Genomic DNA, 22,065 nt, shown 5'->3' with positions numbered 1-22,065 from the left:
TACGCAAAAACAACCTGTCATAAGAACAGTTTCTTCCCCCAGGCTGTCACTTTGATGTACGCTAAACAGTCACAGAGTGTCAGACCTGTCGCTGTGAAATAACCCTGGAACAAAACTGTCACTGTGAATGAACATATACAATGTTACAATTCTCCTAGCAGAATATACATATATTATTTAATTTAAATTATCATATACGCACACTTTTCAATTTAAATACTGTAAAAACTACCTCATGTTTACTTCGGCATCTTTGCACTACTCACCACTGCACTATTATCTTATATTATCCTATTTAGCCTTGTACATATTAGTCTTTGCTTATTTGTTTATTTTTGTGTTTATTGTTGATATTTAATGTTATACCATTGTACAAAGAGAGCACAGTTTACCAAATTAAAATTCCTTGTGTGTTTAAGCATACCTGGCCAATAAAGCTGATTCTGATTCTGATTCTGAACCACCGGTATGCTACTCCACAAGCACTGTCCCAGACTTCCACGCAACATTGAAGAGGCATGTCAGCCAAGACAGCCCAACAATATCCAGAGCCTTTAGCATCTCGGGGGGAATCTCATCCAGACCTTGCGCCTTGCCACTGAGGAGCTTTCCAACCGCCTCAGTAACCTCGTTCAAGTAAAGTTCCTTCCTCAAAGTATTCTTTCCACCTCCCAAAGATGCCCCCAGTCCGAGTTAACAGTTCTCTACCCCTGCTGATTACAGCCTGGGGCAAGTCCTGTTTTCCCTTAAGTACTGGATAAATACCAGGTAAATATAGGGTAAGAAAAGTAAAATACTGGGTAATTACAGTTAGAAACAGGGATGTGATTTTTTAGAAACCACAGCTGAATTACTGAACAGTAAATTATGTACTAGACCTAAATTGCCTCGTATTTACCCAGTACACAAGGGACTGTTTTCAAGTAATTCAGATGTCGTTTCTAAGTATTTACCTCCTTGTTTGTAACTTACCCAGTGATTTACTGTTCTTACCCTATATTTACCAGGTATTTACCAAGTACTTAAGGGACTGTAAAAGGAAGGGTTACAGCAAAAGTAAATCTCAACATTTTGCTATAAAAATAAATCATACTACTGTGAGTATTTACTAACCAGTCATTCTGAAATTGGAGACGTCAGTATGGAATGCCTTGGAATACTTCTACCACCTACTGGACTTTAAAGTTAGTTTGTGCTATAAATGCTTCTTAAAGAGTCTTGCTGTAGATTGCTGATGTTCGGTCTCACTTTTTTAGAGGACTAACATCATTAAAAACACATGACATTTTCCCATCACAACTCTGTACTGTTTAACAATAAAACTTGTAAAAACATCATATGCTTGACCTCTTGATACAATGAAAGCACATAGAAAGCGTCTGCTAAGTGAATTGTAGAATTGTAGGAAGTGGATATTAATATCTCAAGCCATAAGGATCAAATCAGTTTAGAATTTATTAAAGATACAGAATCAATCTTGATATATTATTGTGCAGTTTAATCAATTTTGACATTGGTCCTCCTTCTACAACATCCTGCAAAACTGGTTAGTGTGACAAATTAAACAAATGGTGACGTTAAAGGAAAGGGGATGACATAGTTCCATGTATAAAATAAAGTGATGTGCAAACGGATAGAAAACTGGTCGAAGGAGGAGACAAGCTATGGGTGCATTTGCTAACATACTCCCATTGGTTTTGATGTTCTCTTCTTCTTTCTTTCTACCTGTGATGCACTCTTTTTCCCCACTTTGTAAATTACGAAATAAATTTAATTTCAATGGTATGCACATGGAGGGCGATGTTGTTCTTGGTGGACTGTTTAAGGTCCACTACTCATCCGTATTTCCTGAGCTTTCCTTCACCTCTAAGCCTAATCAGCCGAGGTGCCATGGGTGAGTTGTACAAATTCACATCATAGAATTGTTTCATTTATTCTTCTATGACCTATATATTTAAGTGAGATGTGATGTTAAAGGAACTGCTCAGTACATGACATGTTTTAAGTATAAATAAAAAGTGTGTTAAAATGCTTCTTTTTTTTTTACCAAGGTTTACAGATGGTTCAAAGTAACAAATGCCTGCCTGTTTGGTGTATGTTTTACCAGGTTCTCATGCACGGATGATGATTATGGATATCTGTAATTTTGCTTTTTGTTAATGGTGCCATTCTGTGTGTTAGCTTTGATATTCTAGGATTCAGGCGTGCTCAAACCATGGCATTTGCTATAAATGAGATCAACAAAAACCCCAACCTGCTACCTAATGTTACTCTGGGATACAGTCTTTATGACAACTGTGCCACACTTGGAATAGCATTACGTGCTTCTCTGTCACTGGCCAGTGGTCAAGAGGAGCAGATTCTTTTGGATGAGACCTGTGTGGGGTCCAATCCAGTCTTGGGGATTGTTGGTGATTCATATTCAACTTTTACTATTGCCACGTCTGATGTGATAGGTTTATTCCAATTGCCCATTGTAAGTTTGATATATTCTCTCTTTTTCAACGTGCCAACTGAGAATATTTTCATGTGCTCTATTTTAATGAAAATTGCAGATTTAGTGTCATGGTTTACCAGCCTGAATGAAAATGAAAACCTGCTTTTGCGTTCACTTTTCTTCCACAGGTGAGTTACTATGCCACATGTCCCTGCCTGAGTGATCGAAAACGTTTTCCATCCTTCTTTAGAACAATTCCAAGTGATACTTTCCAGGTACACTAGAACAGCAAAGCACAGACTTTGGTACATATTTATTTGCATTGCATAAGAGCAGTAGGTGTATTTAGTGAATTTATGTGGATTTGATGAAGGATATAATTTTTTTTTATCCCAAACATTGAACTATTTATATGAATTCCATTATTTTGTCTCTATAATTAGGTGCGTGCTATGATCCAGATTCTAAACCACTTCAGCTGGACTTGGGTAGGCCTTCTGGTCAGTGATGATGACTACGGGCTTCATGTTGCCCGCTCCTTCCAATCAGACTTGGCACAGTCTGGTCAAGGTTGTCTGGCCTACACAGAGATTCTGCCCTGGGACAATGACCCCATGGATCTTAGAAGGATTGTGAATTTGATTAAAAGATCCACAGCCCGTGTGGTCATTGTTTTTTCCCATGAGATTCACATGGTTCACCTAATGGAAGAGGTTAGAAATATTCATATAAAAATAGATTAATATATTTAAAGAGTGTGATATATTTTCTCTGGTAAGAATAGAGTTACTACTTTTTGCAGATAAAAGTTTTGATGATTGAATGTAAAACATGTATATATTCACTTGTATGCATAAAACAGATATTTGCATTAATGACTGTTTTACAATTTGACCGTTTAGCTATTAAATGTTAGTGCCAGTTACTACTGTAAATTTTGATTATGATTATTTTATTATGATTAATTTATTGAATTTCTTTAACCAAAAGAAAATCAATATGACAGTGGTTTAAAACTGTCCTTTAATGATTTTATTAAACTAATATATATATATGCTTAGATACTTGCGTAACATTCAGTTGCTTGTCAATGTGAATTATTATTTTCAGTATGGTGCAATTCACAGGTTGTGAGGCAAAATGTGACCGGCCGGCAGTGGATGGCAAGTGAAGCCTGGACAGCATCCACTGTGCTCCAGGCCCCGCATCTCATGCCTTACCTGCGTGGCACACTGGGAATCGCTATCCGGCGAGGAGAAATACCAGGTCTCAGGGAATTCCTCCTACAAATACGTCCTGACCAAAACTACAACAACAGCTATGGAAATAGCATAGTAATGACCCTTATCTTCATCTCGGCACTCAAATTTCAAATTTATGTCATTTTAAATTTTTTTGATTTTCTTCCCCAGGTGAAGCAGTTTTGGGAGTACACATTTCAGTGCACAATTGGACCCGCTCCGGCAGGTTGGATTGAAGCGGACGGAGCATTATGCACTGGGCAGGAAGATCTAGAGAGTGCAGGGACAGAGTTGTTGGATACGTCAGAGCTGAGGCCAGACTACAATGTGTACAAGGCTGTGTATGCGCTGGGGCATGCCCTAGATAATATGCTACGCTGTGTGCCAGGAACAGGACCTTTCAGTGGTCACAGCTGTGCCAGTTTGCAAAGAATGGAGCCTTGGCAGGTGTGATGCAAGTTTAGTCATCATAAAACCTGCATTGCACCATGATGTACCACAACATGTGGCGTTTGAAATCACAGAAAGTTCTTGTAAAAAAAATAATAATAATAGTAAAGAATAATGTCTGGCTTAAAAACATTTACAAAAATACAATAACAAGTGGATATAGACTTTTATTCCTTTCTGAAATATATTTTTCAATGTCCACTAGAAATGTAAGTTCGTATCAATAACAGCCGCAAGTAAAACATGAAGTGACTCTTTTCCTGAATTAGGCCTACTGTACAAGTTAAAGTACCGTGGAACAACTTCATAATAATCTATCCTTTTCATCAATTAATTAAACATTTGTTTAAGTATTATGTTGTTTTTGATTAAATGTTTTGTTTGACACAAGAAAAGTGGATGTAGACTTTTACAACTTGCATTCAAATACAAACGTTGTAATATGTTTTAATGGTGATGCAGACCAAGTAACTTGAAAATGTTTACTCTTTTAAAATAGTTTGTTGTACTGATTTTTCTTTGTCTTTTCCCATTTGTAGCTTGTTCATTATTTACAAAAGGTCAACTTCACCACATCATTTGGTGATATTGTTTCATTTGATGACAAGGGTGATGTCTTGCCAATCTATGATATCATGAACTGGCATTGGCTCCCTGATGTCAAAACTAAAGTTCATGGTGTGGGAGAGGTTAAGAGGTCACACCCCAAAGGAGAAGAACTCACAATTGATGAAAACAAAATATTCTGGAACTTCGAACCCAAAGAGGTAATTTATTTCGAAACCTTTCCCTTTTAGGCCTAATGAAAGTCATTATAGCAGTATTCTAGAATTAAAGATACTTTTTACCAACACAGCCACCTCGCTCAGTATGCAGTGAGAGCTGTGCTCCAGGTACTCGCATGGCAAGAAAGAAAGGGCAACCTGAGTGCTGTTTCGACTGTGTTCCTTGTTCTGAGGGAAAAATCAGCAATGAGACTGGTTGGTGTTTATGTTCAATATTTTTGAGACATACTGTATGTTGAATATGAATGGCAATAACTCACTTGTTTCCCTAGACTCTATGGAATGCATCAGTTGTCCAGAGGACTATTGGTCAAACGACCGGCATGACCACTGTGTTCCTAAGAAAACCGAGTTTCTCTCTTATCATGAGCCTTTGGGTATCTGCTTGACAACCACATCGTTGCTGGGCACATTTCTCTGTGCTGTCGTCCTGATAATCTTCATCCATCATCGCAGCACACCCATGGTTCGAGCCAACAATTCCGAACTGAGTTTCCTCCTCCTAGTGTCACTTAAACTATGTTTCCTGTGTTCACTTCTGTTTATCGGCCGCCCCAGACTATGGACGTGCAAATTAAGACATGCGGGATTTGGGATTATCTTTGTGCTTTGTGTCTCATGTATTTTGGTAAAGACTATGGTTGTTCTTGCTGTGTTCAAAGACTCCAAGCCAGGAGGTGGCGCTGTTCTCAAGTGGTTTGGTGCCATGCAACAGAGAGGGACAGTCCTGGTTCTAACATCTGTTCAAGCAGCAATTTGCACTGCTTGGCTTGTGACTTCCCCGCCAACACCTCATAAAAACACTCTTTATCACAATGACAAAATAGTTTATGAGTGTGTAGTGGGGTCTACAGTTGGGTTTGCAGTATTACTTGGCTATATTGGCGTATTGGCAATCCTCAGCTTCCTGCTTGCATTTCTGGCAAGGAATCTTCCTGACAACTTCAATGAGGCCAAACTCATCACTTTCAGTATGCTTATTTTCTGTGCTGTGTGGGGGGCCTTTGTCCCTGCCTATGTCAACTCACCAGGGAAATATTCAGATGCAGTAGAGGTATTTGCCATCCTTGCCTCCAGTTTTGGTCTGTTGGTGGCACTGTTTGGACCCAAATGTTTCATAATCCTACTAAGACCAGAGAGGAACACAAAGAAAGCAATCATGGGGAGAGGTGCTACAAAGTCATAAAACACTGTGTACAAAATCTTTACATAAACACAACAATAAGGGTAATTTTTTTTCTTGGTATGACAGTAGTTTTTCTTACATATCCTCTTCAGGAGACCATCTGATCATACAACACTGCAGTTTAGAGGAAATAACCACAAATTGAATGGTGCCACATGAATCCCTTGCTGAACATGTTCTACCATATAATCCATTATTTGTACAGAAGTTGAGTTACAAACCAACACATTAGTTCAGATCATATCACACTCCTAGGGTTTCTCCATAACCCGTGTGAGCACCGCTGTTAAAAACAGCCATGTCAAAATCACCCTCAACATTAATCTTTTTATGTAACTGCAATAATAGATCCCAAGGATGGACATCCACTGTTTTTGATACAATATTATTATTAACCATAACTGTGTCCTAAAATATGATTAAATGAACATGCTGCTTCATTATCTTTCATGACTTTTGACTTTTAAATATAATCACTGTAACATCATTGATGCTAATAGAACATTTTCATAGGAGACACTTAGGCTTCTCCACAGTAGAATACATGGTCACATTGTGGTGTCAGTACCTCAGTCTATAACCAATTACACTTGATAAAATTCTAATATGCATCTATTTTTGCATGCTTCTATTACACACCATGGATTTTTAGTTAAGATCTAGGATGTCAGTTTGAGGAATTTGATGTTTTTGCCAAAATGGAGTCACACCTTCAATATTTTCACATTAGAAATTGTCTTCTTGGCAGAAAAAGTGTTTCCAAAACATATAATGCTGTTCTATTATACAGTGACATTTTCATGAAGCTTGACAATAAGAAGAAGGACTCAAGAGACTAAAAATAATATTTATTACTTGATTAAGGAGAAATGTCATTAACAGTACACGTATAGTATGATGTAATACTTGGCCAGACTCTTTCTGGGGCTCGACTATGTCCAGTCATCTGAATGTATGGTCACTCTACAGTACCAAATATGGCTATCCCTGTCTTCATCCTCATATCTTTGGAGTGCCCAACTAAAGAGAAAAGATCTTGCAGGATGGTGTGGACATTGTCGCAACTATCCAAGATCTTGTAGAATAGTTTAACACCTGGCAAAAAGCTTGAATCATTGTTGCGGTGGCAGCAGCAACCCAGACTTCCCTCTCCCCTAGCAACGTTTCCAGCTCCTCCTGGAGGATTTCCAGGAGTTCCCAGGCTAGAGGGGATATATAATCCCTCCAGCGTATTCTGGGCCTGCCCCAGAGTCTACTCCCAGTTGGGCGTGCCCGGAAGACCTCTAAAGGGAACTTTCTAACTGCCTCAGTGACCTCTGCCAAGGTTAGTGGTAGGGCTTCCCCCTGATCTTTTCTCTGCCTCCTCTTCAGAGGACGTGTAGTCTGGATTCAGGAGTTCCTCAAAGTATTCCTTCCACAGCCCACGGTGTCTCCAGTCCGGGTTAGCAGTTCTCCACCCCTGCTAATAACAGCCTGGGGCAACCCTGCTTTCCCTTCCCTGGGATAAAAGAGAAATTCCTCCGGAGGTGGGAGTTGAAGACCCCATGGACAGGGTTCTCTGTCAGACGGTCCCAGTTCACCCGCACTACACGTTTGGGTTTGCCAGGTCTGTCCAGCAGCCTTCCCCGCTATTTCATCCAACTCATCACCAGTTGGTGATCAGTTAAAAGCCCTGTTCCTCTCCAGAACAAACAACCGCAGATCTGATAAAACAACTACAAGGTCAATCATCGATCTTTGGCCTAGGGTGCTCTGGTACAAGATACACTTATCAACATTCCTATGTTCGAATATGGTGTTCATTATGGCCAATCCATGACTAGCGACAACAACCAAACACCACTCGGGTTCAGATCGGGCAGGCCTTTCCTCCCAGTCACCCGCCTCCAGGTGTCCCCGTTCTCCCCGAGGACTGTTTTGAGACAACTGTGTGGGAAGTGTTCTGTGATGACCATGGGGAGAACATTGACAGTCTCACACACTGCATTACAGACTATATTAATTTCTCTGTGGATCACACCATACCCACCAGGACTGTACGTTGTTTTGCCAACAGCAAACCGTGGATTACTCCTGAAATAAAGGTCCTCCTCAAGGACAAAAAGAGGGCTTTTAAGTCAGGAGACAAGGAGGAGATGAAGACTGTGCAGAGAGAGCTGAGGAGGAAGCCCAGGGGAGGGAAATGGAGTCCGAGTTGTCATTATTCAAAGCCTCCATTGTGGAAGCAGAGGCTAGGAGTTGCGGTCAGAAGACCGTTTGTGGCTGTCGTGGCGGCTACCTGGTGGACACCAGTTGTGAAGGAAGCCCAGGGGTCTCTGGAATCAGCTGAGAGGTATAGGGTGGCTCAGAGGGCTGTGGCTTCAGTGGTTGTGGAAGCAAAAACCCGGGTGTGGGAGGAGTTCAGGGAGGCTCTGGAGAAGGACTTTCGGTTGGCATCAAGGTGATTCTGGCAAACCGTTCGACGGCTCAGGGAGGGAAAACGCATTTACAGGAGGAAGATGGAGGAACAGCTGTCAGCGGAGTCTGGAAGGGCCTGGAAACCATTTCAGGTCACAAGGACTCCAACACTGAACTGGTTAGGAATCAGAAATGGGTGAATGACCTGAACACTGACCAGGTCATCTGCAGCACAGGGGCCCCACAGGGGACCGTCTTGGCTCCCTTCTTTTCACCCTGTACACTGCAGACTTCTCCCATAAGACACCTAACTGTCACCTGCAGAAGTTCTCTGATGACTCTGCCATTGTTGGCCTCATCACTGATGGGGACGAGGGGGAGTACAGAGAACTCAAGCTGGACTTTGTGGACTGGTGCCAACGGAACTGCCTCCAGATCAACACGGGTAAAACCAAAGAGCTGGTGGTGGACTTCCGCAGGCGCAGACCTACTTCTCCCACTTCTCCCACTTCTCCCACTTCTCCCACACCGGTGAACATCCAGGGAAAGGACATTGAGATAGTGGACTCTTATAAGTACCTGGGTGTTCACCTGAACAATAAGCTGGACTGGACTGATAACACACAAACTCTCTACAAGAAAGGCCAGAGCAGACTTCATCTGCTGAGGAGACTCAGGTCCTTTGGTGTGCAGGGAGCACTCCTGAGGACTTTTTAGGACTCTGTGGTGGCATCAGCCATCCTGTACGGAGTGGTCTGCTGGAGCAGCAGCACTAGGGCTGCAGACAGGAACAGACTTAACAAACTAGTGAAGAAGGCCAGCTCTGTCCTGGGCTGACCCCTGGACCCTGTTGAGGTGGTGGGAGACAGAAGGATGACGGCAAAGCTATCATCCCTGATGGAGAACGTTTCTCACCCCCTGCATGGAACTGTAACAGCTCTGGGCAGCTCCTTCAGCAGCAGGCTTCACCACCCGCGGTGTCAGAAGGAGAGATACCGCAGGTCCTTCCTTCCTAGACTCTGTGCAATAATAATGTTATATTATTAGATTAGATTTACTTTTATTGATCCCCACAAGGGGAAATTTCAGTTTTTACACTCTGTAAGTCATGAACACACACATAGGCCGAAATACACACACACATGCAGAAACAGGATCCTATGGACATGCACTAATGGAGAGAAGCCAGAGTGACTAAGCAGCTCACAGCGGGTGCTCCTGAGCTGATGTTGGGGAGGGGATTTGGTGCCTTGCTCAAGGGCACCTCTGCAGTGCTCAGGAGGTGATCTGGCACCTCTCCAGCTACCAGACCAACTTCCATATTTTGTCCGCACCGGGACTTGAACTGACGACTCTCCGGATCCCAAACCAAATTTCCCCATTGCGGGATAAATAAAGGATTATCTTATCTTATCTTAGCTCCAGCTCCTCCCTAGCCCCATTTAACCAAGGAGTACCGCAAGGTTCTTTGCTTGGCCCTCTTCTCTTCACTATCTACATGCTCCCCCTCGGTCTGATAATCCGCCAACATGGTCTCAATTTCCACTCCTACGCCGATGACACACAACTTTACCTCAGCACCCTTCCTTCCACTATGCTCCCCCCCCAGTCACTAGTCAACTGCCTGCAGGACATCAAAACCTGGATGTCCTCAAACTTAACAGCAGCAAGACTGAGCTCATGGTTGTGGCCCACAAGGCACTGCTCAGGAAGGTTGGAGATCTCCTCCTCATTGTGGACGACTGCTCCATCCACCCTTCACCCAAGGTTCGTAACCTTGGCGTCATCTTGGACTCCACCCTCTCTTTTAAATCCCACATTAAGTCCATCACCAAATCCGCCTTCTTCCACCTCAAAAACATCTCTCGACTCCGGTCCTCACTCCCTGACCCTGTCGCAGAGACCCTCATTCACGCCTTCATCACTTCACACCTGGACTACTGCAATGGAGTTCTGTTCGGGCTACCAAACACTGCCCTGAACAGACTCCAATATATCCAAAACTCCGCTGCCAGGGTCCTTACACGCACCAAGCCCTGGCAGTACATCACCCCCACCCTCATTAACCTCCACTGGCTCCCGATCAAGTCCCGCATTCAATATAAACTCCTCCTACTCACCTACAAATCTCTCCATGGTCTAGCATCACCGTACCTCACCGACCTCCTCCATCCCTACACCCCGTCCCGACAGCTGCGGTTCTCAGTCACAGGCCAGCTCTCCACCCCCCACACCAAACTGCGATCTTTTGGTGACAGAGCCTTCAGTGCCTCAGCCCCCACCCTCTGGAACTCTCTCCCCACCGAAATCCACACTGCTGCATCCCTGGTCATCTTTAAAAACCTCCTCAAACACCCCCCCCCCCACACACACACACACACACACACACACACACACACACACACTTTGTAAAGCGTCCTTGGGTTTCATGAAAGGCGCTATATAAATCTAAGTTCTTATTATTATTATTAGAATAATTTAATACAAATAATCGCATGCCATTTTGTCACCTTAGTTGATCCACCGTAGTGTCTAGTGAGTGATGGAAATAAACAACAAATCTGTGCCTTTTAATGACTCATTTTACTTCAAAAAAGTTCCAGACAGCTCAGTTGTATCATTCACTTTAACTGTTTTCATATACTTTTCAATCTGTAGCCAGTTTCTATTTCCATGGTTAAAGATCAAATATTATACAAATACACTTTACAATGTTTTTTGAACAGTAATATGTGTCCCTAGTCAAACCCCCTTGTTACAAGAAAAGTACGCCCTCTCTGTCTTTTGACTACTCCAATTTTCTGAAAATGTGTGCTCAAACAGATTGTTGTGAGATTTTCCCATTTGTGACATCAAAAAGGGAAGTAACCCCTCCCCCAGGTAGATGACACTCCCACAGCTTGTTGTTTACCCTTTGAATTAGCCTTCTCACTGTAAACAACAGGGCATGGTGCAAGAGAGCCCAAGCCACCCAAACAAATCTAGAGGGGCGTGGTCAGACACAGCTCACTTGCATTTAACGCCATAGACACAGAAATAGCTTGTTCTGAGCAGGGTTGAAATAGAGGATGGTACCAATCAAGGATGGTATCGTGTATCTTTCCTTTAATCACACTGGTTTGATAAGTCGGTTGCTAAACAAAACTCTTAAACCCAATGCTTAATCTAAATCTACCAGGTGCCAGGGACTATAAACCGGATAACCAAAGAGACAATTCAAAGATTTTGTGAGAATCACAGTCATTTTATAATTTTAGGAGTTTAAATGAAACACCTAACACCCTGATGAATTAGATTTGTATTAGCAAAAATACTCAGTATTTTGCTAGTATTTAAAAAAAAAACATACTAATGTAAGTATTTACTTGCCAGTCTTTCTGAAATTAGAGTCAGTACAGAATGCCTTGGTATACTGCTCCCACCTACTGGACTTCAAGGTTAGTTTGTGCTACGTTTTACGCTTATTGATCGGTCTTGCTGAACATTGCTGATATTTGGTCTCAATTACCGTATTTTCCGCACTATAAGGCGCACCGGATTATAAGGCGCACCTTCAATGAATGGCCTATTTTAGAACTGTTTTCATATATAGGGCGCACCGGATTATAAGGCGCATAGAATAGAACGTGTTTACAACTGAACAAGGCTGGGAGATATTGTGAATATATAAATATAAATACGTATAAAACGTAACGTATAAAACTACAAAAACAAAAGTACATAAGACGATTTCCCCAAATAATAAATTATTTCTTTGACGTTTCTCTTAACTCCCAAAACGTAGTTTTATACGTAGTGCATTCACAATAACTCAACGTTGTTCAAACGTTAATGTGCATATTCACAATATCTCCCAGCCTTGTTCAGTTGTAAACACGTGAAAGAAACACAGTCTGATACCGCTAAGTCAAACGTTAGTGCAGGGGTGCCCAAACAGTCGATCGCGATCGACAGGTAGATCGCTGACTGATTCTCAGTCGATTGCGAGATGTTTTGTCAATATAAAATACAATTGTAAAATAGAAAAGTGATTTCAATTTCATCTCATTGCACTGTTTCCCACACACGATACCTGTGTTGGGAACCCAAGTATACTTCCGACCTGTGTGTAATTAATTTTTCATTTATTCATGAAATTGCTGCGTGCATGAGAGAGCGAGCGGCGGAGATAGAGAGAGAGAGAGAGCGCGCGCAAGAGAGAGTGCAGGCATGCGCAATGACGTGCAGGTAAAACCGGGGGGGTAAATGTTTTACCAAAAAGTCATATATAGAAACTATGCTACGAGTATTAAGCGCATTTGATGAAGCTGCAGCTACTTTTCTCTGCTCCTCTCTGCTGTCATGACTGTGAGCATCGCGGGGGACGAGACACACCAACAAACAGCGCAAACGCAAACGCACACGTGCACACACACACACACACACACACACACCCACACACACACACACACACACACACACACACACACACACACACACACACACACACACACTTGCACTGGAGCGCCAGCCACCACGCGAACCTTTTTACTTTTAGTGCTACAGCACACAGTTGATCCGTGATCCGTACGGACCGAGGTGGGAACACACGTGACCCGGTCAAACAGTCGGTTGGACTTTACTCCGTTCACTCTCACCGTGTCTGCAGCTAATTTAACAAAAGCAAAATCATCTCACAGCAGCCTGCTGTAGTCTGTAGTCTGCATTATTTTTTACAGAACTCTCATTTATTATTTTCTGTTTGTTGTGTGAGTATTAAATGCGTTTGTAGGCTGTTGGTAAAGGCTATGGCTCACTATGTGGACTGGTAGATCTCGGCAGACTGGTAACTTTAAAAGTAGATCTTGGTTCAAAAAAGGTTGGGCACCCCTGTGTTAGTGCATAACTCAACATTGTTCAGTTACGTATAACACCTAAAGCTCACTTTTTCAGTTCATTCCCCGTCCACGAATCCCTCGAAATCTTCTTCTTCAGTGTCCGAATTGAACAGTTGGGCGAGTACGGCATCCAACATGCCCGGCTCCCTCTCGTCATTATCCGAGTCAGTGTCGCTGAGCGCCGTGTACAACCAGTATGGATCAACCAATTAACCAATTGATCCATATATAAGGCGCTCCGGATTATAAGGCGCACTGTCGTTTTTTGAGAAAATTAAAGGCTTTTAAGTGCGCCTTATAGTGCGGAAAATACGGTATTTAAGATGACTGTCGTCACTTAAAATACATGAGATTATCCCATCACAAAACTTTATACTTTTTCCCAATGACACTCGTAAAAACATCATGTGCTTGACCACTTGCTACCAGGAAAGCACATAACAATTGGATACTGATATCTTAAGCTATAACGATCAAATCCATTTAGAATTTATTAAAGATACAGAAGCAATCTTCTATACATACAGTATATTTTAATAAATAAAAATATATTATATATAAACAAAATTTGACATTGGTCCTCCCTCTACAACATCCTGCAAAACTGGTTGGTTTGACAAATTAAACAAATGGTGACGTTAAATGAAAGGGGATGACATAGTTCCATGTATAAAATAAAGTGATGTGCAAACGGATAGAAAACTGGTCGAAGGAGGAGACAAGCTATGGGTGCATTTGCTAACATACTCCCATTGGTTTTGATGTTCTCTTCTTCTTTCTTTCTACCTGTAATTCACTCTTTTTCCCCACTTTGTAAATTACGGAAAAAATTTAATCTCATTGGTATGCACATGGAGGGCGATGTTGTTCTTGGTGGACTGTTTGAGGTCCACTACTCATCCATCTTTCCTGAGCTTTCCTTCACCTCTGAGCCTAATCAGCCGAGGTGCCAAGGGTGAGTTGTACAAATTCACATCATGTAATTGTTTCATTTATTCTTCTATAACCTATGTATTTAGGTGAGATGTGATGTTAAAGGAACTGCTCAATAAATGACATGTATAAAGTATGAATATAAAGTGTGTTAAAATGTGTTCATTAATTTTTTTACCAAGGTTTACAGATGGTTGAAAGTAACAAATGCCTGCCTGTTTGGTGTATGTTTTACCAGGTTCTCATGCACGGATGATGATGATGAGGGATATGTATAATTTGCTTTTTGTTAATGGTGCCATTCTGTGTGTTAGCTTTGATATTCTAGGATTCAGGCATGCTCAAACCATGGCATTTGCTATAAATGAGATCAACAAAAACCCCAACCTGCTACCTAATGTTACTCTGGGATACAGTCTTTATGACAACTGTGCCACACTTGGAATAGCATTTCGTGCTTCTCTGTCACTGGCCAGTGGTCAAGAGGAGCAGATTCTTTTGGATGAGACCTGTGTGGGGTCCAATCCAGTCTTGGGGATTGTTGGTGATTCATATTCAACTTTTACTATTGCCACGTCTGATGTGATAGGTTTATTCCAATTGCCCATTGTAAGTTTGATATATTCTCTCTTTTTCAACGTGCCAACTGAGGATATTTTCATGTGCTCTATTTCAAGAAAATTTCAGATTTAGTGTCTTTAATTATTGACTAGTCTACATGAAAATGAAAATCCCTTGTGCATTCACTTTTCATTCACAGGTGAGTTACTTTGCCACATGTCCCTGCCTGAGTGATCGAAAACGCTTTCCATCCTTCTTTAGAACAATTCCAAGTGATACTTTCCAGGTACATTGAATCAGCAAAGCACAGACTTTGGTACATATTTACTTGCATTGCATAAGGGCTTTTTTGTGTATTTAGTAAATTTATGTGGATTTTATGAAGCATCTATCTTTTTGTTTTTATGCCAAGAACTGAACTATATACTGTATATAAATTCCATTATTCTATCAATATAATCAGGTGCGTGCTATGATCCAGATTCTAAACCACTTCAGCTGGAATTGGGTAGGCCTTCTGGTCAGTGATGATGACTATGGACTTCATGCTGCCCGCTCCTTCCAGTCAGACTTGGCACAGTCTGGTCAAGGTTGTCTGGCCTACACAGAGATTCTGCCCTGGGGCAATGACCCAACAGAACTTAGAAGGATTGTGAATTTGATTAAAACATCTACAGCCCGTGTGGTCATTGTTTTTGCACATGAGATTCACATGATTCATCTTATGGAAGAGGTAAGAAGTATTACATATTTGCTTGATGATATGATTAAACTAAAATCTAAATGCTCATTTACTTGCATAATACTCAGTTGTATGTCAATGTGAATTATCATTTTCACTATGGTGAAATTTTAAGGTTGTGAGGCAAAATGTGACCGGCCGGCAGTGGATGGCAAGTGAAGCCTGGACAGCATCCACTGTGCTCCAGACCCCGCATCTCATGCCTTACTTGGATGGCACACTGGGAATCGCCATCCGTCGAGGAGAAATACCAGGTCTCAGGGAATTCCTCCTACAAATACGTCCTGACCAAAACTACAACAACAGCTATGGAAATAGCTTAGTAATGACCCTTTTCCTTGTTTCAGCACTCAAATTTCGAGTTCATTTCATGTAAAAATAAAAAGTATTTTCTTTCTCAGGTGAAGCATTTCTGGGAGTACACATTTCAGTGTGCATTTGCACCCGCTCCGGCAAGTTGGATTGAAGCGGAGGGAGAATTATGCACTGGGCAGGAAGATCTAGAGAGTGCAGGGACAGAGTTATTGGATACGTCAGAGCTCAGGCCAGAGTACAATGTGTACAAGGCTGTGTATGCTCTGGCATATGCCCTGGATGATATGCTGCGCTGTGTGCCAGGAACAGGGCCTTTCAGTGGGGACGGCTGTGCCAGTTTACAAAGAATGGAGCCATGGCAGGTGTGATACAAATTTAGTATTCATAAAACCTTCACTGAATTATAATCTACTACAAATTTGGGGATTTAAATCACAGAAAGTTGATGTTAAAAAAATACTAATGGTAAAGAATTATGCCTGACATCCGAACACTAAGAAATACATATAGAATTTTAAAACTTTATTTCTTTCTTTTCTTTATTATTTAATATGTATTTTAATAGGGGATGCAGAAACAAGTTTCTTTGTCTTTTCCCATTTGTAGCTTGTTCATTATTTACAGAAGGTCAACTTCACCACGTCATTTGGTGATAATGTTTCATTTAATGAAAATGGTGATGCCTTGCCAATCTATGATATCATGAACTGGCAGTGGCTCCCTGATGGCAGAACTAAAGTTCATGGTGTGGGAGAGGTTAAGAGGTCACTCTCCAAAGGAGAAGAACTCACAATTGATGAAAATAAAATATTCTGGAACTTTAAACCTAAAGAGGTAATTTCTGTTGTCTGTTTATTTTTCTAAAACCTTTCCCTTTTAGGCCTATTGAAAGTCACTATAGCAGTCTTGTAGAATTAAAGATTTTTTTCCCCCCATACAGCCACCTCGCTCAGTATGCAGTGAGAGCTGTGCTCCAGGTACTCGCATGGCAAGAAAGAAAGGGGAGCCTGAGTGCTGTTTCGACTGTGTTCCTTGTTCTGAGGGAAAAATCAGCAATGAGACTGGTTGGTGTTTATGTTCAATATTTTAAAGACATGTTGAATATGAAGGACAATAACTCACTTGTTTCCCTAGACTCTATGGAATGCATCAGTTGTCCAGAGGACTATTGGTCAAACGACCGGCATGACCACTGTGTTCCTAAGAAAACCGAGTTTCTCTCTTATCATGAGCCTTTGGGTATCTGCTTGACAACCACATCGTTGCTGGGCACATTTCTCTGTGCTGTCGTCCTGATAATCTTCATCCATCATCGCAGCACACCCATGGTTCGAGCCAACAATTCCGAACTGAGTTTCCTCCTCCTAGTGTCACTTAAACTATGTTTCCTGTGTTCACTGCTGTTTATCGGCCGCCCCAGACTATGGACGTGCCAGTTGAGACATGCAGGATTTGGGATTGTCTTTGTGCTTTGTGTCTCATGTATTCTGGTGAAAACTATGGTGGTTCTTGCTGTGTTCAAGGCCTCCAAGCCAGGAAGTGGGGCTGTTCTCAAGTGGTTTGGTGCCATGCAACAGAGGGGGACAGTCCTGGTTCTAACATCTGTTCAAGCAGCAATTTGCATTGCTTGGCTTGTGACTTCCTCGCCGACACCTCATAAAAACACTCTTTATCACAATGACAAAATAGTTTATGAGTGTGTAGTGGGGTCTACAGTTGGGTTTGCAGTATTACTTGGTTATATTGGCTTGCTGGCAATCCTCAGCTTCCTGCTTGCATTTCTGGCAAGGAATCTCCCTGACAACTTCAATGAGGCCAAACTCATCACTTTCAGTATGCTTATTTTTGGTGCTGTGTGGGTTGCCTTTGTCCCTGCATATGTCAACTCACCAGGGAAATATGCAGATGCAGTAGAGGTATTTGCCATTCTTTCCTCCAGTTTTGGTCTGTTGGTGGCACTGTTTGGACCCAAATGTTACATAATCCTACTGAGACCAGAAAGGAACACAAAGAAAGCAATCATGGGAAAAGGTGCTACAAAGTCATAAAACACTGTGTAAGGGACACTGATTTGTTCAAAAACACAACAATACATAAACTCAATACATAACCCTAACACCACTAAACAATACAGGATTACTTTTTACTTGGCATGACAGTAGTTTGTCTTGAATATATTATACCAATGCATACACCCGTTTTCCAACTTTTCCTGCTCTTCAGTACACTATCTGATCACACAACACTGCAGTTTCAGGGAAAAAACCTCAAAATGAATGGTGCCACATGAATCCCCTGCTGAACATGTTCTACCGTACAATCCATTTATTTGCACAGATGTCTTGGTACAAAACAACACGTTAGGTCCCAATGTGAGCCCCTACTGTTAAAAATAGCCATGACAAAATCCCCCTTAACATTCATCTTTTTATGTAACTCCCATAATTGATCCCAAAGAAGGACATCGAGTGTTTTTAATGCAATATTACTATGAACTGTAACTGTGTGGTAAAATATAATTAAATGAATATGCTGCTACATCATCTTTCATGCCTTCTGATGTTTCAATATAACCACTGTAACATCATAGATGATGATAGAAATTTATCATAGGAGACACTTAGGCTTCTCCACAGTAGAACAAATGGTCGCATTTAGTAAGTCGGACCAGACTTCCTTCTCTCCAGGCTAAGAGCTGAGCCCAGCCACCTTCCAGAGAAAGCTGATTTTGGCCACTTGTATCTGCGATCTTATTCTTTCGGTCACTACCGATAGCTAATGACCATAGGTATGGGTAAAAATTAAGATAGACCGTTAAATTCAGAGCTTGGCTTTCAGACTTAGCTCCCTCTTCACCACAACGGTCCAGCACAATGCCTGCATTGCTGCCGATGCTGAGCCAATCAGTCTGTCTATCTCACGTTCAACTGGTGTATGTAAAAATATATAATAATATTTATAATAATATTTTTTACAGAGCAACAATAGAGTCCATTTTACGGTATGGTATCAACAGCTGGTTTGGTATTCTAACAGTAAAATATAAAGCTCAGATCCTCAGCCTGGTTAAGACAGCAGGCAAGATCATGGGAATGTGTGCCCCTCTTGCCCCCCAGGATATTTTTGAGCAGGCTACCATCACACAGGCCAATGGCATTTCATCGAACACTTCCCATTTATTGCACTCCGAATATGTTTTGTTGAACTCAGGGAGAAGGTACAGGGTTCCTCTATGTAAACACAATCGCTTCAAAAACTCATTAGTTCCTTTCTCAGTTAAGTTCATTAATGAGCAAATAATAGAGGATGAACAGAAAAACAGTAGGCCCCCAATGTACCGGTAACTGTAGCCATGTATGAAACCGTAAGGGTAAGAGTGGCATGTGTACATGTGCACAGTGTGCATGTGCATGCGCCTCTGATTGTAGGAGTGTGTGTGTGCGTGTGTGTGTGTGTGTGCGTGTGTGTGTGTGTGCGTGTGTGTGTGTGCGTGTGTGTGTGTGTGTCTGTGTGTGTGTGTGTGTGTGTGTGTGTGTGCGTGTGTGCGTGTGTGCGTGTGTGTGTGTGTGTGTGTGTGCGTGTGTGCGTGTGTGTGTGTGTGTGTGTGTGTGTGTATATGTACGGATACTTAAGTAGACGCTTGGGTAAACTGTAGCAGCAATAAGCTAATGTTTTTGCACATTTGTAATTACTGTGTTTATATTGTTTTGATGTATTGTCCATGCAGAAATTTCCCAGTATCCGAGACAAATTTCTCCCTAGGGAGACGAATAAAGAAACCTTGATCTTGACCTTGACCTTCAACCACACCCTCACTCGTGAACAAGACCCGAGATACTTAAACTCCTTCACTTGGGCCAAGGACTCACGCTCCACACGAAGAGAGCAATCCACTGTTTTCTGGCAGAGAACCATTGCCTCAGACCTCAAGTCCTTTGAGAGACTGGTGTTGAGCCACCTGAAGGACATCACAGGTCCCCTGCTGGACCCCCTGCAGCAAACAGGTCGGTGGATGATGCAGTCAACATGGGACTGAACTACATCCTGCATCACCTCGACTCTCCAGGGACCTACGCTAGGATCCTGTTTGTGGACTTCAGCTTGGCCTCCAACACCATCATCTCGGACATCCTGTACTGTAAAGCTCACCAAGCTCACAGTTCCGACCTCCACCTGTCAGTGGATCACCAACTTCCTGACTGACAGGAGGCAGCAGGTGAGGCTGGGAAGCATCACATCCAGCACCCGGACCATTAACACTGCCGCCCCCCAGGGGTGTGTTCTCTCCCCACTGCTCTTCTCCCCCTACACCAGTGACTGCACCTCAGGGGATCCTTCTGTGAAACTCCTGAAATTCGCAGACGACACCACCGTCATCTGTCTCATCCAGAACGGAGATGAGTCTGCTTACAGATGGGAGGTGGAACAGCTGGCTCTCTGGTGCAGTCAGAACCATCTGGAGCTGAACCCGCTCAAGACTGTGGAGATGACAGTGGACTTCAGTGTCTACTGTGGAGTCTTCCAGGTTCCTGGGTTCCACAATCTCCCTTGACCTGAAGTGGACCTCCCACATAGACACAATCAAAAAGAAGGCCCAGCAGAGGATGTACTTCCTGCGTCAGCTAAGGAAGTTCAACCTGCCCCAGGAGCTGCTGATCATGTTCTACACGTCCATAATCCAGTCTGTTCTGTGCACCTCTATTACTCTCTGGTTTGGTTCTGCAACCAAACTGGACAGACACAGACTGCAATGGACAATCAGGACTGCAGAAAAAATAATTGGTGTCGACCTGCCCCCCATCCAGGACTTGTACTGGTCCCAGGCCAGGAAACTGGCAGGTAGTATCACTGCAGACCCCTCACTTCCTGGGCACAAACTTTTCAAACTCCTCCCCTCTGGCAGGCGTTACAGATCACTGTACGCAAAAACAACCTGTCATAAGAACAGTTTCTTCCCCCAGGCTGTCACTTTGATGTACGCTAAACAGTCACAGAGTGTCAGACCTGTCGCTGTGAAATAACCCTGGAACAAAACTGTCACTGTGAATGAACATATACAATGTTACAATTCTCCTAGCAGAATATACATATATTATTTAATTTAAATTATCATATACGCACACTTTTTAATTTAAATACTGTAAAAACTACCTCATGTTTACTTCGGCATCTTTGCACTACTCACCACTGCACTATTATCTTATATTATCCTATTTAGCCTTGTACATATTAGTCTTTGCTTATTTGTTTATTTTTGTGTTTATTGTTGATATTTAATGTAATACCATTGTACAAAGAGCGCACATTTACCAAATTAAAATTCCTTGTGTGTTTAAGCATACCTGGCCAATAAAGCTGATTCTGATTCTGAACCACCGGTATGCTACTCCACAAGCACTGTCCCAGACTTCCACGCAACATTGAAGAGGCATGTTAGCCAAGACAGCCCAACAATATCCAGAGCCTTTAGCATCTCGGGGGGAATCTCATCCAGACCTTGCGCCCTGCCACTGAGGAGCTTTCCAGCCGCCTCAGTAACCTCGTTCAAGTAAAGTTCCTTCCACAAAGTATTCTTTCCACCTCCCAAAGATGCCCCCAGTCCGAGTTAACAGTTCTCCACCCCTGATGAATTATGTACTAGACCTAAATTGCCTCGTATTTACCCAGTACACAAGGGACTGTTTTCAAGTAATTCAGATGTCGTTTCTAAGTATTTACCTCCTTGTTTGTAACTTACCCAGTGATTTACTGTTCTTACCCTATATTTACCAGGTATTTACCAAGTACTTAAGGGACTGTAAAAGGAAGGGTGCTGAGGTAAAGTTGTGTGTCATCGGCGTAGGAGTGGAAATTGAGACCATGTTGGCGGATTATCAGACCGAGGGGGAGCATGTAGATAGTGAAGAGAAGAGGGCCAAGCAAAGAACCTTGCGGTACTCCTTGGTTAAATGGGGCTAGGGAGGAGCTGGAGCTAAGATAAGATAAGATAATCCTTTATTTATCCCGCAATGGGGAAATTTGGTTTGGGATCCGGAGAGTCATCAGTTCAAGTCCCGGTGCGGACAAAATATGGAAGTTGGTCTGGTAGCTGGAGAGGTGCCAGATCACCTCCTGAGCACTGCAGAGGTGCCCTTGAGCAAG

At 42.3% G+C, this 22,065-nt stretch overlaps 2 protein-coding genes across 2 annotated transcripts; both read left to right on the top strand.

Annotated features, from left to right (window-relative positions):
- Window positions 1–315: 315 nt before the first annotated feature.
- Window positions 316–6,099, top strand: LOC109985790 (extracellular calcium-sensing receptor-like). Its single transcript, XM_020636195.2, has 11 exons — window positions 316–337; window positions 903–930; window positions 1,751–1,894; window positions 2,182–2,476; window positions 2,626–2,712; window positions 2,881–3,150; window positions 3,565–3,771; window positions 3,850–4,125; window positions 4,668–4,895; window positions 4,985–5,108; window positions 5,186–6,099. The coding sequence occupies exons 3-11, from the start codon at window positions 1,785–1,787 to the stop codon at window positions 6,097–6,099; spliced, it is 2,511 nt and encodes an 836-aa protein (XP_020491851.2). The 5' UTR covers window positions 316–337; window positions 903–930; window positions 1,751–1,784.
- Window positions 6,100–14,218: 8,119 nt separating this feature from the next.
- On the top strand, window positions 14,219–17,972 carry LOC109985791 (extracellular calcium-sensing receptor-like). Its single transcript, XM_020636196.2, has 9 exons — window positions 14,219–14,328; window positions 14,621–14,915; window positions 15,067–15,153; window positions 15,331–15,600; window positions 15,725–15,931; window positions 16,011–16,286; window positions 16,531–16,758; window positions 16,865–16,988; window positions 17,059–17,972. Exons 1-9 carry the CDS (start codon window positions 14,219–14,221, stop codon window positions 17,970–17,972), a joined length of 2,511 nt encoding a protein of 836 aa, XP_020491852.2.
- Window positions 17,973–22,065: the final 4,093 nt, after the last annotated feature.

Source organism: Labrus bergylta, chromosome 11 (assembly GCF_963930695.1).
Source record: "Labrus bergylta chromosome 11, fLabBer1.1, whole genome shotgun sequence".
Lineage (NCBI taxonomy): Eukaryota > Metazoa > Chordata > Actinopteri > Labriformes > Labridae > Labrus > Labrus bergylta.
Note: the sequence above shows the minus strand (reverse complement) of the source record. Positions and strands in the feature narration are given on the sequence as shown.

What these genes read in the sequence shown, in the direction of transcription:
- LOC109985791 (XM_020636196.2), top strand. Translation starts at nt 14,219, where the DNA reads ATGCACATGGAGGGCGATGTTGTTCTTGGTGGACTGTTTGAGGTCCAC. An exon ending in TGATTCATCTTATGGAAGAG is followed by an intron (nt 15,601 to 15,724) that starts GTAAGAAGTATT and finishes TGAAATTTTAAG; the next exon opens with GTTGTGAGGCAAAATGTGAC. An exon ending in AAAGAATGGAGCCATGGCAG is followed by an intron (nt 16,287 to 16,530) that starts GTGTGATACAAA and finishes TCCCATTTGTAG; the next exon opens with CTTGTTCATTATTTACAGAA.
- LOC109985790 (XM_020636195.2), top strand. Translation starts at nt 1,785, where the DNA reads ATGCACATGGAGGGCGATGTTGTTCTTGGTGGACTGTTTAAGGTCCAC. An exon ending in ACAGCTATGGAAATAGCATA is followed by an intron (nt 3,772 to 3,849) that starts GTAATGACCCTT and finishes TTTCTTCCCCAG; the next exon opens with GTGAAGCAGTTTTGGGAGTA. An exon ending in AAAAATCAGCAATGAGACTG is followed by an intron (nt 5,109 to 5,185) that starts GTTGGTGTTTAT and finishes TTGTTTCCCTAG; the next exon opens with ACTCTATGGAATGCATCAGT.